Source organism: Antedon mediterranea, chromosome 8, assembly GCF_964355755.1.
Source record: "Antedon mediterranea chromosome 8, ecAntMedi1.1, whole genome shotgun sequence".
Classification (NCBI taxonomy): Eukaryota; Metazoa; Echinodermata; class Crinoidea; order Comatulida; family Antedonidae; genus Antedon; species Antedon mediterranea.
In genome coordinates, this window is record NC_092677.1 from 5987428 (window position 1) to 6001765 (window position 14338).

Below are 14338 nucleotides of genomic sequence, written 5' to 3' on the forward strand. Positions count from 1 at the left end.
CGAATAGCTTGCTAATTACAGGATAAACTATTTCATAATTTATCGTGCTTATAATCTTAAGTTTTATTTTAGGGTTAGGGCGAATGGAGTTATGAAACCGTGATGTTATACTAATACTTTTGAAGAGATGACGGGGTAAATTCTTTCCAAAAGACTCCCTCTGAAAATGTAATGAAGACATGGACCTTGATAAAATGTGTGATGTGTTCATGTCAACGGTTTTCTAAAAACCAGTTCTTTCTTGGCTGAATGGTATACATTTCTGGAACTGTGCGCTCAAATAGAATCCTCTCAACCTTCTCCGGTGTTTTTTTAAAATAATCGATAGAGATTATTTACAGAGTTTAGTTATATTATAAGCGATATCAGGTCTTGCAATATATCATGTTTTGTATAAACAGTTACGCAGCGCACACCCCTAAAAAAGGGCATGTGTTACCTTTTCTTCATATTGTGTAGTTCTCCGTGTTTGATGTTATAGTTTATTTAATTAATATAATTTTTCAATATTTTGGAAATATATTATTTTTCCAATTGTGGAAAACAGCCAGGCCTCTTTATTGAGGTAAAATATTATTTTAAATTGTCACTCTATGCATATGCTTAAGCAGTGTATAACCTAATCTTTTACGCTGGCGTGTTACATTGGTATTACCTGGATTTTCTTGAGTTCAATAATACAGAACTTGCATAAACATTAATTATAAATAATCTTAGACTTACATATATATATAATAAATACTACTTCGATAAATTTCGATATAACATTTTAATTACTATGTTTATTTTGATTGGCATTTATTTTTTATTCATCATTAAAATGCTAAACTGAAATGACCCATTTATATTATTTTTAATGTTTATTACGTCATTACCGTATTGCATTCGTTATATGATATTAAGAATGATTAAAACCATCAATGTGATACCTATTATGTTTTTGTTTACTTATTGAACAATTTAATGATGTCAGACCTAGGATATCATATCATACTAAAGTAATTCTTATCGTTATTATATATTGTAGTCTGCGCTGTAAACTTTGGTTAGCAGACTTGAGTAAAGATCAAGTTTGGCAAAACCAGTTTGCTAGTGTAGACCAATTAAAAACTATATGAGAAAGAAACTAGTTATGTCATGCGCCTTAATCTGTGCCAACCTTCAGAGATAATAATATATGTAGGCCTATTTGATAATTTTTTTAAATTTTTTTTTAAATTTAAAAATAAAACCGGTGATTAGACTAGAGTAGTTATTAAATCACTCAAGCCAGTCTGGCATGGAAGCAGCAATTCATCAGGCGTTCCATAGTCTTAGATACAATTAAAAGCAATGAAGTGTGCAATCAAATGCTAGAAAACCTCACGTGATTCGTTAAAAGTTGAGCGCTAAACCTACAATTTTAACCTTTGAACTCGGAACATAATGTTAAGGTTAGTGATCAAGATCAATGGAGTCGTATCAATTATTCACTCTTCTACATCGAATTATCTCTCTTGAATAAGCATCTATTTTGTCAGTAATGAAATTGATAAGCCTCCTGGGGGATTTTAGAAATTCTGAATGCCTGTTGTATTGAATTAATTAGCGCAAATACTTGGTGAATATACGAACTATGTGCTTCACTGATCCGAAGAATATCTTGTGTTTTATACTAGTAGATATAATATTTTGCTGTCGGCTTATAGTCCCCAGGGTCGGTCATATCGCAAGCTCGGAATGAATTATTTCACATAATTTGAAATTGCTTGTGTTTTGCTTTAGGAATTAAAAATAAGGAAATGATATCACCTTTCTATTTGTCGTGTTTGTTTTTATATTGATAAACATGTGTACTTTAATTAAAAAACGTTTGAAATGTATTACTAATTATATTTAAATTATGCATTATCATTATTTAATCAAGTTAGTTTAACAAATGAAATGGCGACATATTTTTTAGAAAACGTAAAACTACTACTAACAAAAACGTCATTTTAATGTATTCATTATTATTATTATTACATTTATTTACACAAGGCCCTGAATTTTACGTATTTTTTTATTTTTTTTTTATTACGGTATATTTGATTTGGCAGAAGTTTTGGAAATGTCCATTAGGGCGGCAGAGAAAAAAAAACATCATCATATATTCTTGAACGACATCACCTCTAGCGACTATAAACACTTTACAGTATCATGCTGTTAAAGGTAACAGGTCCAAAGATCACTGTATCTCCAGCTTACAAGAAAGTGTTGTCGACAGATATGATCTTATATCGTTTGGTATATTAATTTATACCATTCAAAAATGCATAAGCATAATTAAACAGTAATGACCGTTATTCTTACCATGTTTTCTGTGTGGGTGCATAAGATCCCTTAACAATGAACGCTTGCTGTTTAAAGGCATCCATTTTCCTAGAAAACAAACGAAAGATATGTTTTTAAATACCAGAAGGTTAGTTTCCAATGATCAGATTTTTCAAACGTGCTTAGTAAAAATCGACTTAACTTTAGACCTATTATTTTAAGTCATTGATTTTTTATCTTAAGTCAGTTTTATAAATAACCTAAGCAAATATTTAAACATATTATTTTTGTATATCTTAGACAACGAGTTTGATAAGTAAAGCCTCAGTTTTCACTTATGCTCTCCTTAATGAGAACTTGTTTTTCACTTATGTATTTTTAAAGCTATTTTTCACCTAAGTCAAAATTGCTGATTGAAATGACACGTTTCAAAAACAGCCTGTGGCAAACAAGTTTGATATGTAAAACCTCAATTTTCACTTATGCATATAACCTATTTTTACTTAAGTAAGCACTTTACAATTTGGACATGTTGTTTTTCTATCTCAGAAAAGGAGTTTGATAAATAAAGCCTCAGTTTTCCACTTATGCCTCTTCTTTATGAGAACTAGTTTCACTTAAGCAAAACGGATTGATTTTTGAAGTGTTTTGATGAACATAGTTCTCAAATCCGGATATGACTTGATTGTTGTATTGCGTGCTTTCCAAATCTATCATCCATGGAGTGCGACCACAGCGTCGAAAGTGTTGAAGTTGTACTATGTTCTACAGTCCTATGCATCGAGTATGCCTAGAGTGTGATTGAATTTATTCACCTCGACCACATGAGATACGTATACGTATACCTACGGTATCTAACCTTTAACCTCTATCTAACTAAACCTAATTTTGTGTGAATGTAGATCACTACCTACGGCTATTTAATACAACACTTGAAAATAAATTGCTAATAAATTCACTTTAGATAATTTGACAAGATAAGGACATTGCCTTAAAATAAATATACTTAATCATTATTATTAGGCACATGGACTTAGGTTTTTTCGTTCCGTAGAGTCATATGTTTTATAATTGTTTGTACACCATACTTTTGATTATAAAAACTGAAATTGTTGTCAGTTGAACATTGAATAATAAATGCTTTTTAATGTTTATTTAAAAACAACGCCCTCTATTGTTAAACCTGAGAAAATTCCTTTCAAAATAATAGTATACTGTCACCTCATGAAATTATCTATCCGTTATATTTTATACAGCACACTTACTTTTCAAGGCAGACTAGACCAGGGCTTAAAACATTCGAGAAGGCAGTCTATTTTGTTACGGGGAGTAGACAAGGCTGTGTGACACTATGGGTTGATTTTCGCATGCGCAGTCATAAACCGCCTAGCTTTGTGTCGTGATTTTCAGGTGCTTGTGTAACAATAATTAATCGCATAATTATAAATAAATTTAAATCTTGATGACGTAAGATTATTGAATATCACAATCCTCAAATCAATATAAAGAAAAATAAAAAATCAAAATGAAAGTCAGTAGATAACATTATTATACATGCATGATCACAAACACAAACAAAAATCACATTCTCTAATATGCTTTTCATAAGTAAAATTTGAAAAGATTCTTGATATTATTCACCACCAAAGCATCAATATTACTATCATAGGTAGATTTGATCCAGAAAAGGAATTACAAATTAAGATAAACACATACAAAAAAGAGCAGAAAATATGAAACAGAAGGAAAAAGACGAAAGGAAATAGAGGAAAGGAAGAAGAGAAAAAAAGTTATAAAAAAGGAATTGAAATTAACAAAAAGAGAAAAAGTACAAAAAATTTTTGGAATAAGATTGGAAAAGAAGAAAAGAAAAGTAGACTAGGAGGTAAAATGAATAGGCTAAGTGGATAAAAGTAAAATAAGAAGGGGAGAAAAGAAAGGAAGAAAAAGAATTAAAGCTAAGATTAAGCTGTACAATCATTCAAAATTGGTTATTCAATTTAAAGTTAAATTAAAGTAAATAAATAAAGCCCGGAAACTTCTTTGAGCAGTATAGACTTATCAATAAAGTAATACAAAAAAACATCATGAGCCCCCAGCTACCACATTGGCGTGTCTTTTTTGTTTTATTAATATACAAATTCGGCAAATGAAGAGTGTATTCAGATGGGCCTTGAAAATTAACATTATTTTGAATTTAGTTCAAAATCGTACAATTTGGATTCAAAGGTTTATAATTTACACATGGTTTGCGCAAACCAAATATTATGTTAACTGCCAACTTTATTCAGTGGTATTTTGCCTTTCGCTGAGATATGATTTGACGTATGACGCCATATAGCACTGCAGAACGCTTTACCAGAATCACAGCGAATAGCACAGTAAATAGAATTTAAACACATTTGAAAATTGTTAATTATCGATTATCGATTATCGTAAATCAAACTAAGTGGTTATTTAATTGAATAAATATTATAATAACCGTTCTGGGACCGCATTTCAATATATTTACAGACTGTGAATTATCGATTATCGTCAAAAGTGGATTAATTTAATAAATATTTTAATAATATAACATGCTCGGGCTTAGGCCAATCTTCTTCAAGGAATTTAGGACATACACTTAGACTAGACTACTCTCTAGGCACCAACTCGGAGATGTAGAATAGACAATGTCACGGAGTACCTTCACTGAGAATGATTTCCACTTAAATGGAAACGTTCATACATGTGGACGAGTAGGCCTATACGTCGACTACTCGGTTTTTCAATTTGTGTGGAAATGAGATTAATAAGAATATTCCAGTTGAAATCAAATGATATAAACGGGTTAACTGTAATGTTAACGTGTGGCAACTTTTTTACTGGTACGATAATTACTAGTTTTAATTGACATTCGGATGTCTAAGGATGGATAAGCAAGCCTGTGAGTTACAGCGATTTTAATTGCTTTTGCTTATCCTTGCCTCCTTAGATTTCCACCTGTCTTGTTTTTGTTACCTATGTTTTTAATTTATTTCGATTTTAAAGGCTAAATAAAGAATGAATGAATGAATTTCCAGTTGATTCTTATTAGAGTCAACATACCAGTTAAACGGGTTTCATTTGATTGGGTACTAAACAACTATCTACACAGAGTAACCACCACAATCACATAATCATTAATGGCATGTACCCGTAGGTTATAAAGTGCTGTAGGTGTTTCCAGTGAATTAAGTCCGCCTCCTCCTTGTACCAGTGGGAACTCCCACGTGATATATCAATCTCTAAATTTAACTTCGGCTCTAACGAACTTCCCATCAAATCCACATATGACCAGTAATACTGTAATTTGTAATTTACACTACAATATCTCTAAATTCCTTGCAATTTGAATTTATTTGAATTTATCTGAATTTTTTAATATAAATTATTGTTGGCACGTTATAATCTTCTATCCATCGTGACTGCTATTTGATTTTGAATATTCTGTTTCGTGTGCGACTGAAATACAATATCATTAAATAACTGAAGAAGATAAAAAAACGATCTTGTATCGAAACCCTAGGTACTCGCTGTATTACGGGATTCCCCAAGGTCTACTATCAAATTGAGCATGATGAAACTTTTCTGAATATTTTGTAAACGTAATCTACTGTACAGAATATTAAAGGTGTCTAAGCGCCTCTACTTTGTTTTAATAATAACCATTAACTGCGACTAGGAATACTGTGTATGCTATTATCATTCATTATTTTGTATACTATTGGTAAATTGTTTTATAAGCAGATATACCTATTGCGCTTATAAACTTATTTTTAAACAAATTGTTTTTGTAGAATGTTTACGTATTAACTTTTTGTTTAACTTGTGTTCAATGATTCAAGTTTTTTCTAAATTATATAATTGTTTAAATAATAAATCTCATCACCAGGCTTAGAGAGTGGTCCGAGTTTAAAGAGTCATGAGTTGCAACCCTAGCACTGGGTTGAACCATGGACCCCTGGATTGGAAGGCAAACTTTGTAACCATCAATCTACAGCTCACTACATTGTAATCATCATCATAATCATTATCTTAGAAATAATCGGCATCATCAAAATCATCGGAATCATCATTACAATATCGTTATCATATTCTTCCTAATCTTTTCATTTTTATCATTTTCACTATCTTATTCATTATCTTTATCGGTCTTCTCTATCATAATTACTTTCAAAGTGATTCAGTCTCATCAACATTGTCATTAACAATTTCATCTCCTCCTCTTTCTAAATTAATACTATCATTGTATAGTTATATCCCGTGTATAGTATAACATTTTAACAAGTGTAGGTCTAATTTAATTCATATAGTATTGGAGAATAACTCGTCAAATTACAATTTTGCACCTGCAGGTATGGGTTTCTGCGAATACATGCAAACGGATTTCAAATTCAGCAATACGTCTTATTAGTATATGCAAGTATACCTGATTCCTTTTGATAGTCTTTTGTACCATCTGAACTAGATACATTTAGCATTATTTAGCGATCTCAATCTCTTTGGGATCAAAATAGTGTAACATCCGGCTTATAATAATGGAAAATACGGTAACCTGTAACAATGTATGTTATGTAGAGTAATTCAAAATAATTATCATTCTACATAAATATAATTACTTTAGAATTAATTGACAGTTCCATCACGATTACGCGCAATATTCTTGATAATACTACACAGGTATTAGACCTACAGTAGTCTTAAGGGTTCAGTCATATATGTGACATAATCATATATGACTATAATATAATAATTTTACTACAACATGACGTATCGTAACTAAAGCATATTTTCCAGTAGGCCATTTTGACGCGCGAATCGAAAGCGTCAGCTTATACGATGAATTCTAGTTCATTAAGAGCTTTTCACTTCAGCCAAATTGGTAGTTCGAATTGTTTCTACTTTTTCAGAAGCGAAAATCGCGCAACCAATCAGAGCTCAGGAAATGGGCTATGACGCGTTCATGAGAACTCATTTAAAAATCAAAAAGCTCAGCAGAAAGAAACATGAAAATAGTATAGCTATTCACTTATTCTATTTTTTTTCTCAGCGAAACGTATTCGGGCGAACAAATTCATCTAGTGAAAAAAGATTATTTTATTCTTCTATTAACCAAATTGGATATATTAAACATTACATTACTAAGGGCAGAAAGCATGAGTGTTAAAATCATAACACATTAAAATAAACAAACGAAAAAAGTCGACATCAATTTCTACACTAAAAATGTAAACAAAAATGTAGGCTAAAGGAAAATCAGCAGCTGAACAGGAAAAATAATTTAAAAAAAAAGACTTTCTACTTTTTTTTAAATGTTGTAGACTTATCGTAATCGGGGATGAATACATCATTCTTAGCTAATCTTTAATTGATGCGGAAATTCAGCAATATCATATTGATAAATTGCCATACATACGGATAAATTATTCAGCGGATTTAAGATGTCATCTTCTGTTTTAGCTCACAGAAGACAATATTAGAAATCTAAGAGCAAAAGTGAATGGCATGTAAGCCTCTTGACAATTACAATTGACAGGAAAAATATGATTAATATTTGAAAGTAAAGCCGGTTTAAAAAAAAATAGTATATTCTGAGAAATAAAACTGATAGCAAGAATGACAAAGAAATATTTATGTTTTTATTATCTTGCAAAAGAACACTATATCGATAAGTGTATGAATTTAACTAGATATTGCAATATTTTTATGGCTTCCTGCAGGAGACTTTCTCCCTTCAGGGTCCCAGGACTGCCTTGATTTCACTGAAAGTTGCCTGGTAAGTTAAAGGAATGTGACGAGTGTCTAGGCTAAACATTGAAACAATAAGAGAATTTAGAGATTATAACTTTGTTATGTCCTTCTCCAAGAGACTCTCGCCTTTTTGGATCCTATAAATCTTGGTTTCCTTACTAGGCAACTATAAAAGTTGCCTAGTAAGTTAAAAGAAAGTTTCCATGGCTAAAGATTAATTTATAAGACGATTCTTACATTTTGAACAAGAGAATTGAGAGACTATGACTTTTTTTATGGCCTTTTGTTGTGTAAGAGACTCTCTCCATTTCAGATCTCATGAAATGTGGCTTCCTTGGTTAATATTTTCTATGAAAGTGGCCTCATGTTGAAGGAACGAGATTTAAAGGCTAAATATTAAGAATTGGAAACATCTGGCCATGGACGAACCCAAATTTTGGAAGAGCCCGGTGTATGGTTCGTATCAGCCTACATCGTTATGGACAGAATTATGAACACTGTTTGGTGGTGGTAGCCTACAGAAGGAACACTTTGAAATGGTGCTGTATGCCTATAAATGTAAAAATTCAAATGATAAAATCCAAATGAGTAAAACTATACATTTCTTGAGAAATAGCAAGAACTTCTACAATCAGTACCAAATGAATTTGCATACTAACTCACCATTTCACATACATCATGTGAACTCTGTCATCTTTAAACGAAGTCTTATTACGGTTTAAAAGTGGGTTTGTTTAGAGTCATACAACATCTTGGAAATTGATTAGAATTGAAAGCAACGAATTTAAATTTGTAATAATAACAAGCAGTTCATCTAGAAATTTACAGCACCTTTAAGCGTTACTGAATAAATTGGATGACAAAATAACAAATTCACGTAGGTCTATCTGAAAGCTTCTAATTCATAAGTCGAAGCACAGCTAGTTAACATCAATTAGATAAGATAAGATTACCATGCAAGCATTAATGAACTCACGTTACGCAATAACTGAAGGCATGATATCTCGGTTTATAAACTACTTAAACTAGTACTACATAAACACGATGTAAAATGTATAGCAATCAAATTCTCTTCTTTGTTGATTTGTATTCAACCATCGAAATTGTAAATTAACCTAAATATAATGTTTGGTAAATAAATAACCTAATAATGTAATATTTTGTGTAAGAATAATAATAATAATATCAAATTGATAATTAATGATTAATGTATCTTTCTATTCATAAACTACCAGTTATTATCGAAATTGTAAATTAACCTAAATATGATTTTTTTGTAAATAAATAAACAGAAATACATACATGTAATATAGTGTAAGAATAATAATACTGCTAAATTGATAATTATTGATTAATTATTCTTACTATCCGTAAATTATTTATGGATGGAAAACACTTTACATCATTACATTATTTAATAATGGCGTTACATTTACATTCAATTGTACATTTCTTTACAAATACATTATTATTATTGTATTATTATTATGGACCAATATGTAATACAATTAATACTGAGAATGTGGAAAATCTTAAAACAACATAACAACAACATAGGACGAAAGGATGGAAAGGAGTGAGAGAGCATAAATAAACATGAGAATAGGTTTTGTGGCTGACATATTTACCGATCCTGTCACAGTTGCAGGATTAATCAGACAATAGTAAAGGTACGGTAAGCCATGAAACTTGAGTTAGAAAGTACGAGTTTCCTATCATATTGGCGATTCATATTGACTGTTTGGAGGGTGTGAACATTGTTTAAAAAGTGTAGCCCTACTAACGTAAATCAATCATGAGGCAAATTTAACAATCTTAAATTTCACGTAATTCAATCTCGTACGCAAGTTGATGCCAGGTAAAGCTAGGCCAAATTACACCAAGGTATATATACACAAGAAAAATTAGCATTTGAAGGAAAGGGTTTGGAATTATAGGTAATTTGAATAATATAACGGAGAAAGGTGACAGAGATGACTATAGGAAAGGTAGGTAAACGTAGACCCTTTTAAAGGTAGTATGGTTTTATAATTGATTATTAATAATACTAATAATATCTAATAAATCTATAATTGAAATATGAAATGAAATTAAAATCAAGTAGAATATAATAACATATACATGTTTTGTTACAATTCTTTATCTCAATGTATCATTACATAATATATCATAGGTTATGCCGACAAATCAAGGTCATTATTGAGTCTGTTATGATACGTTGGTTAATTCAGGGTAATATACCATAATTCCATAGATTATCAAGACCTGTAAACAGTAAATCACTGATAATAATATTGTGTAGCATCCAGCATTAGCATGTACTGTAGATCGATATTAGGAAATGTTCCATTGCATGACGCTGTCTACACAAACTAATAGGAATCAATAGAGCGTATCAAACATATGCGCATGCTTACAAACTAATCGGCATGTTACAGTACGATAGCTTCTACGATTATGTGGAAGCTATCACAACACAGAATGTTGTGTAGGCATGCGCAGTGTGTTTCACTACTGTTTGTAAAATCGTTGGCACCGCGACGTCGTATAAACAATCGGAAAATTATGCACGGTGTGTAAATAAAAACAACTTGTTTATGCTTCTTGACGTTTTCCGTATAATTACTCGAGCTATTTATAGATTTACAGAATCACGTGTTTAACATTTGAATTATACAGAATACAGTTTAAATGTCTTCTCATCTCTGAACGAGTGCAGAAGATTGTAAAGAAAGCCAACACTGATTCACCTAATGTTATTACGATTAAAATAGCTGAATAAAAAGCCGAAGAAATAGAAATATGACTACTATGTTGACTTATGGGAATTGAATTGGAATAATACATCCGCAAAGACAGATAAATGAATAATGATATTGACTATTAGGAAACGAAATTGGATTGTAATTACAGGAGTTGCGGCCTGAGCGTAACTATACGGCGCGACGCGCTAATACCCAAGTGAAGACTCACGTTCATTTGTCAATTAGTTTGTAATCTATAGTCTTACTGGTTTCAAATTAACAGCTAACGAAAATGGGTTTAGACTAAAATGTTATAAATAATTAAACACTATGGAAATATACACAAGAAGTACAGCTGTTTGTGTACATTTGATATTAGTCCTATACATGTTTTCAATTACGCAATCGAATAAATTATGAGTAACATGAAATACATATTTACAAAATTGAATGATGTATATGTAATAATACAACAAAAGTGAGATCATTTTGATTAAGCTTTTTACGAGCTAACTGCAACCAAAGAGCATCTACAAGCTGACGTAATAATTATTGTACCGAGTTTTTCCTATAGTGTATGCATTGCTGTGCAAGAGACCAACATCATTACGTCCCATTCAGAGGGCAATGAACTCCATCTTTCAAACACGACAGTATAGATCTTTCCTTGCCAATCATACATGAGTTGGATTTCCATGCTACTTCCTTGCTACTGTACTTGAGCATAAATCAAAATTTTGACATAGTATGTTCTTTTTTAAACTTTGCTATTTCGATATAGTAGACTAGGTCTATCTATAGATAACTTAAACTAACCATCTGATGATCCTATTCTTTGAAGAAAGACCCTCTTTGAATTTGAAGCAAGTCATACATATTGAGAATTTCTTTCGGCCGAAATGAATAGGATTATACCGGAAGTTCGACTTATGTCGAAATTGTGACATAGTAATTATCGACAATTAATATTATGGCACAAATAGGCTTTCGTAGATTTTATGATTCTTACTAATCTCGGTACGTAAAGTACGATATGCAGGCTTAAATTAAATTTTATAACGACCAAGTGTATTTCCAACATTTGTATTCATAAACAATATCCAATTACTATTTTCTTAAGGTAAAATATTCAGAGGAGATGGCATTAACATAATGATATACATTGAATAATAACAAACTTGTATAAAAAGATAAAATTAACATGATGTAGAATATTTATTGAATGTGGTTACACAATAGAATATTTTAAGAAAGGTAATTCAATGTGATATTGAAAGATGGGAAACAGAGCAAGAAAGAACTTGTTGTGAATACCACGTCAACAAAATGATTATATTATAACACGCCTGAATGTATCTTGCCATTTGATTGGTTAATGAAACCTGCGGTTATTTGCCTCATGAACGAAGACCGGCACTATTGAACGATGAACGGCACTGACGTACGTTCAGCGTTTTGTACACAACTTTTGCATACGTACCAAGCAAGGTTGTTGGTTTCGAAAATCAACCAGCGAGTCTTACAACTGTTGATTCCCCGTCCAGTATTGGAGCGCTCCCCTTGTGAATGGCCTAGCTACCCAGCCTGGCATTAGACGATGATTTAGGAATGATGATGACGTCACGCGGAGTGAACAGTCAACATTTCAACTGATGAAATCACCTTCGAATTCATAAATATTTTTATACTACAGTAGGATAACAATAATTTCATGTTTTTCTCACACTGTGTTAAAATAAAACGTGTTAATATTTATGAATTGAAACAAGACTATAACATGAAATTACAATTTCAATTAATTTTTAATAAACAATCTTGTAACCTATATTATATAAAAAAAAAGCCGAGAATATCAATTGTTTTTTCGTTTCGGAAGACATCGACCGTCTTATATAATTCAATACATAAAACAAAACTCGTGCTAGACTAGGCCTACAGTAGCTATATCAATGACTTTTTTTTTATTAATATACTGTATCTTATAAGTTATTAAGTTAAGTATAGCCAGTGGTAAAATGACTAACTTAAAGTGAAAATAATTATGTTGAAATATTTTGTTAAATTTATCAATATTATCATCGCTAGTGACACTACAACGAATCACACAATTTGTTCTAAGCGCGCGTTCAAGTACTGATATAAAGTTGATACCGTTTTTATACGCGCTCAGTCATCGTGTGATACTGAAAATTAAAATGCGCTGCAAAAACAGTAAATTTCTGTGGTTGTTATTATAATTGTAAATTAAAGAAATTAATACTTATTTTAATTATTGATGTCTTAAGAGAATAAATATATGCCAAGTTTGTTAAACACCCACGAAGAAACTATTAAAACAGTTATTTTTGTTTTATTTCTGGAAATTATTTGAATTTGTTAATTGTATCTGTGGGGTATTGATAGTCATCTCTGGTAACCTCTTTGATTTAATTTGATTTAATTTGATTCAAAATACAATAAAATATTCTAATAATAATTCAAATAAACTGTTATCAAACCATATTTTGAGAGCAATTCCCAGATGCCATACATTTGGGATATTTGTTTTTTAAATCAAAAGAATAAAATTTAAACTATATATAATACATGGTTTAGTTTAAACAGTAAATTCATTTGTTTAATCATAGTTGTAGGTGGCTGCCAAAATAAGGTAAAATATTGAGTTATAAAAGAAACACACCTTTAGAGATACCCTGATTTATTTTTTTATTGTTTTACAAGTTGTGTTGTTTAGCAAAGATTATAATAGTTCCCCACTATGCAGTACCAGATAGGTAAATTGATGGCATTATGGTATAATTTACAAATTTAGAAAAAAATTGGAAAAGATAATTAAATAATAACTTATTATTTATATTATTTCCTCCATGATTTGTGTTGTACTAAAGTAATTGTTTACAAAATAAATGATTACAGACTATTTCCTGTTTTTTTTTTTCAAACTGTAGCTGTTATTTTACAGTATGCCGGGTCACTGTTTATTTGCTTGTATACGAACATCACATTGTATTGCTATTGTTGTTTACCTCCGCCAAGTTTGTTTGTTTGTTTGTTTGTTTGTTAGCAGGATTACTCAAAAAGTAATTACAAGATCTTTACCGAAATAAATATACAGATAGATATGTGGTCAAGGACCATTCCATTAAATTTTGGGACCATTTGGGACCATGGTCCCAATTCTGGTTTATTTTTGTACAAGAGGCAAGAGTTATAATTTGTGATTTGTAATTTTAAAATTTGATTTAATGTGAACGTTTTTTGATGCGAGTAGTTTAAAAACCCATTTCTTTTCAAATTTAGGCTACTCGTTTGATTTTCGCGTTGCTGTTCTATTGTCAGTCAACTGAAGCTATTGTTAATTGAAAGGCTTGTTACATAACCATTACACCAAACTCTCATATACTGTACATGCTTGTAGTGAAATTAGCCTAAATCACAAACAGCATTAAGACACACACACAATTTTACAGTAGGCGGAGGTATGCACTCTCGGAGTGACTTTATAGTTTTCTATTTTACGGAATTTCTGT

General features: G+C 31.0%; 1 protein-coding gene across 1 annotated transcript in view; it reads right to left on the reverse strand.

Moving 5' to 3' along the window:
- The window catches only part of LOC140056735 (uncharacterized), a 43186-nt gene that overhangs the window by 17692 nt on the left and 11156 nt on the right, over window positions 1-14338 (reverse strand). The window contains exon 2 of the mRNA XM_072102210.1: window positions 2332-2400. Coding sequence (XP_071958311.1) covers window positions 2332-2400 — 69 coding nt within the window. The remainder of the gene's footprint in view (window positions 1-2331; window positions 2401-14338) is intronic.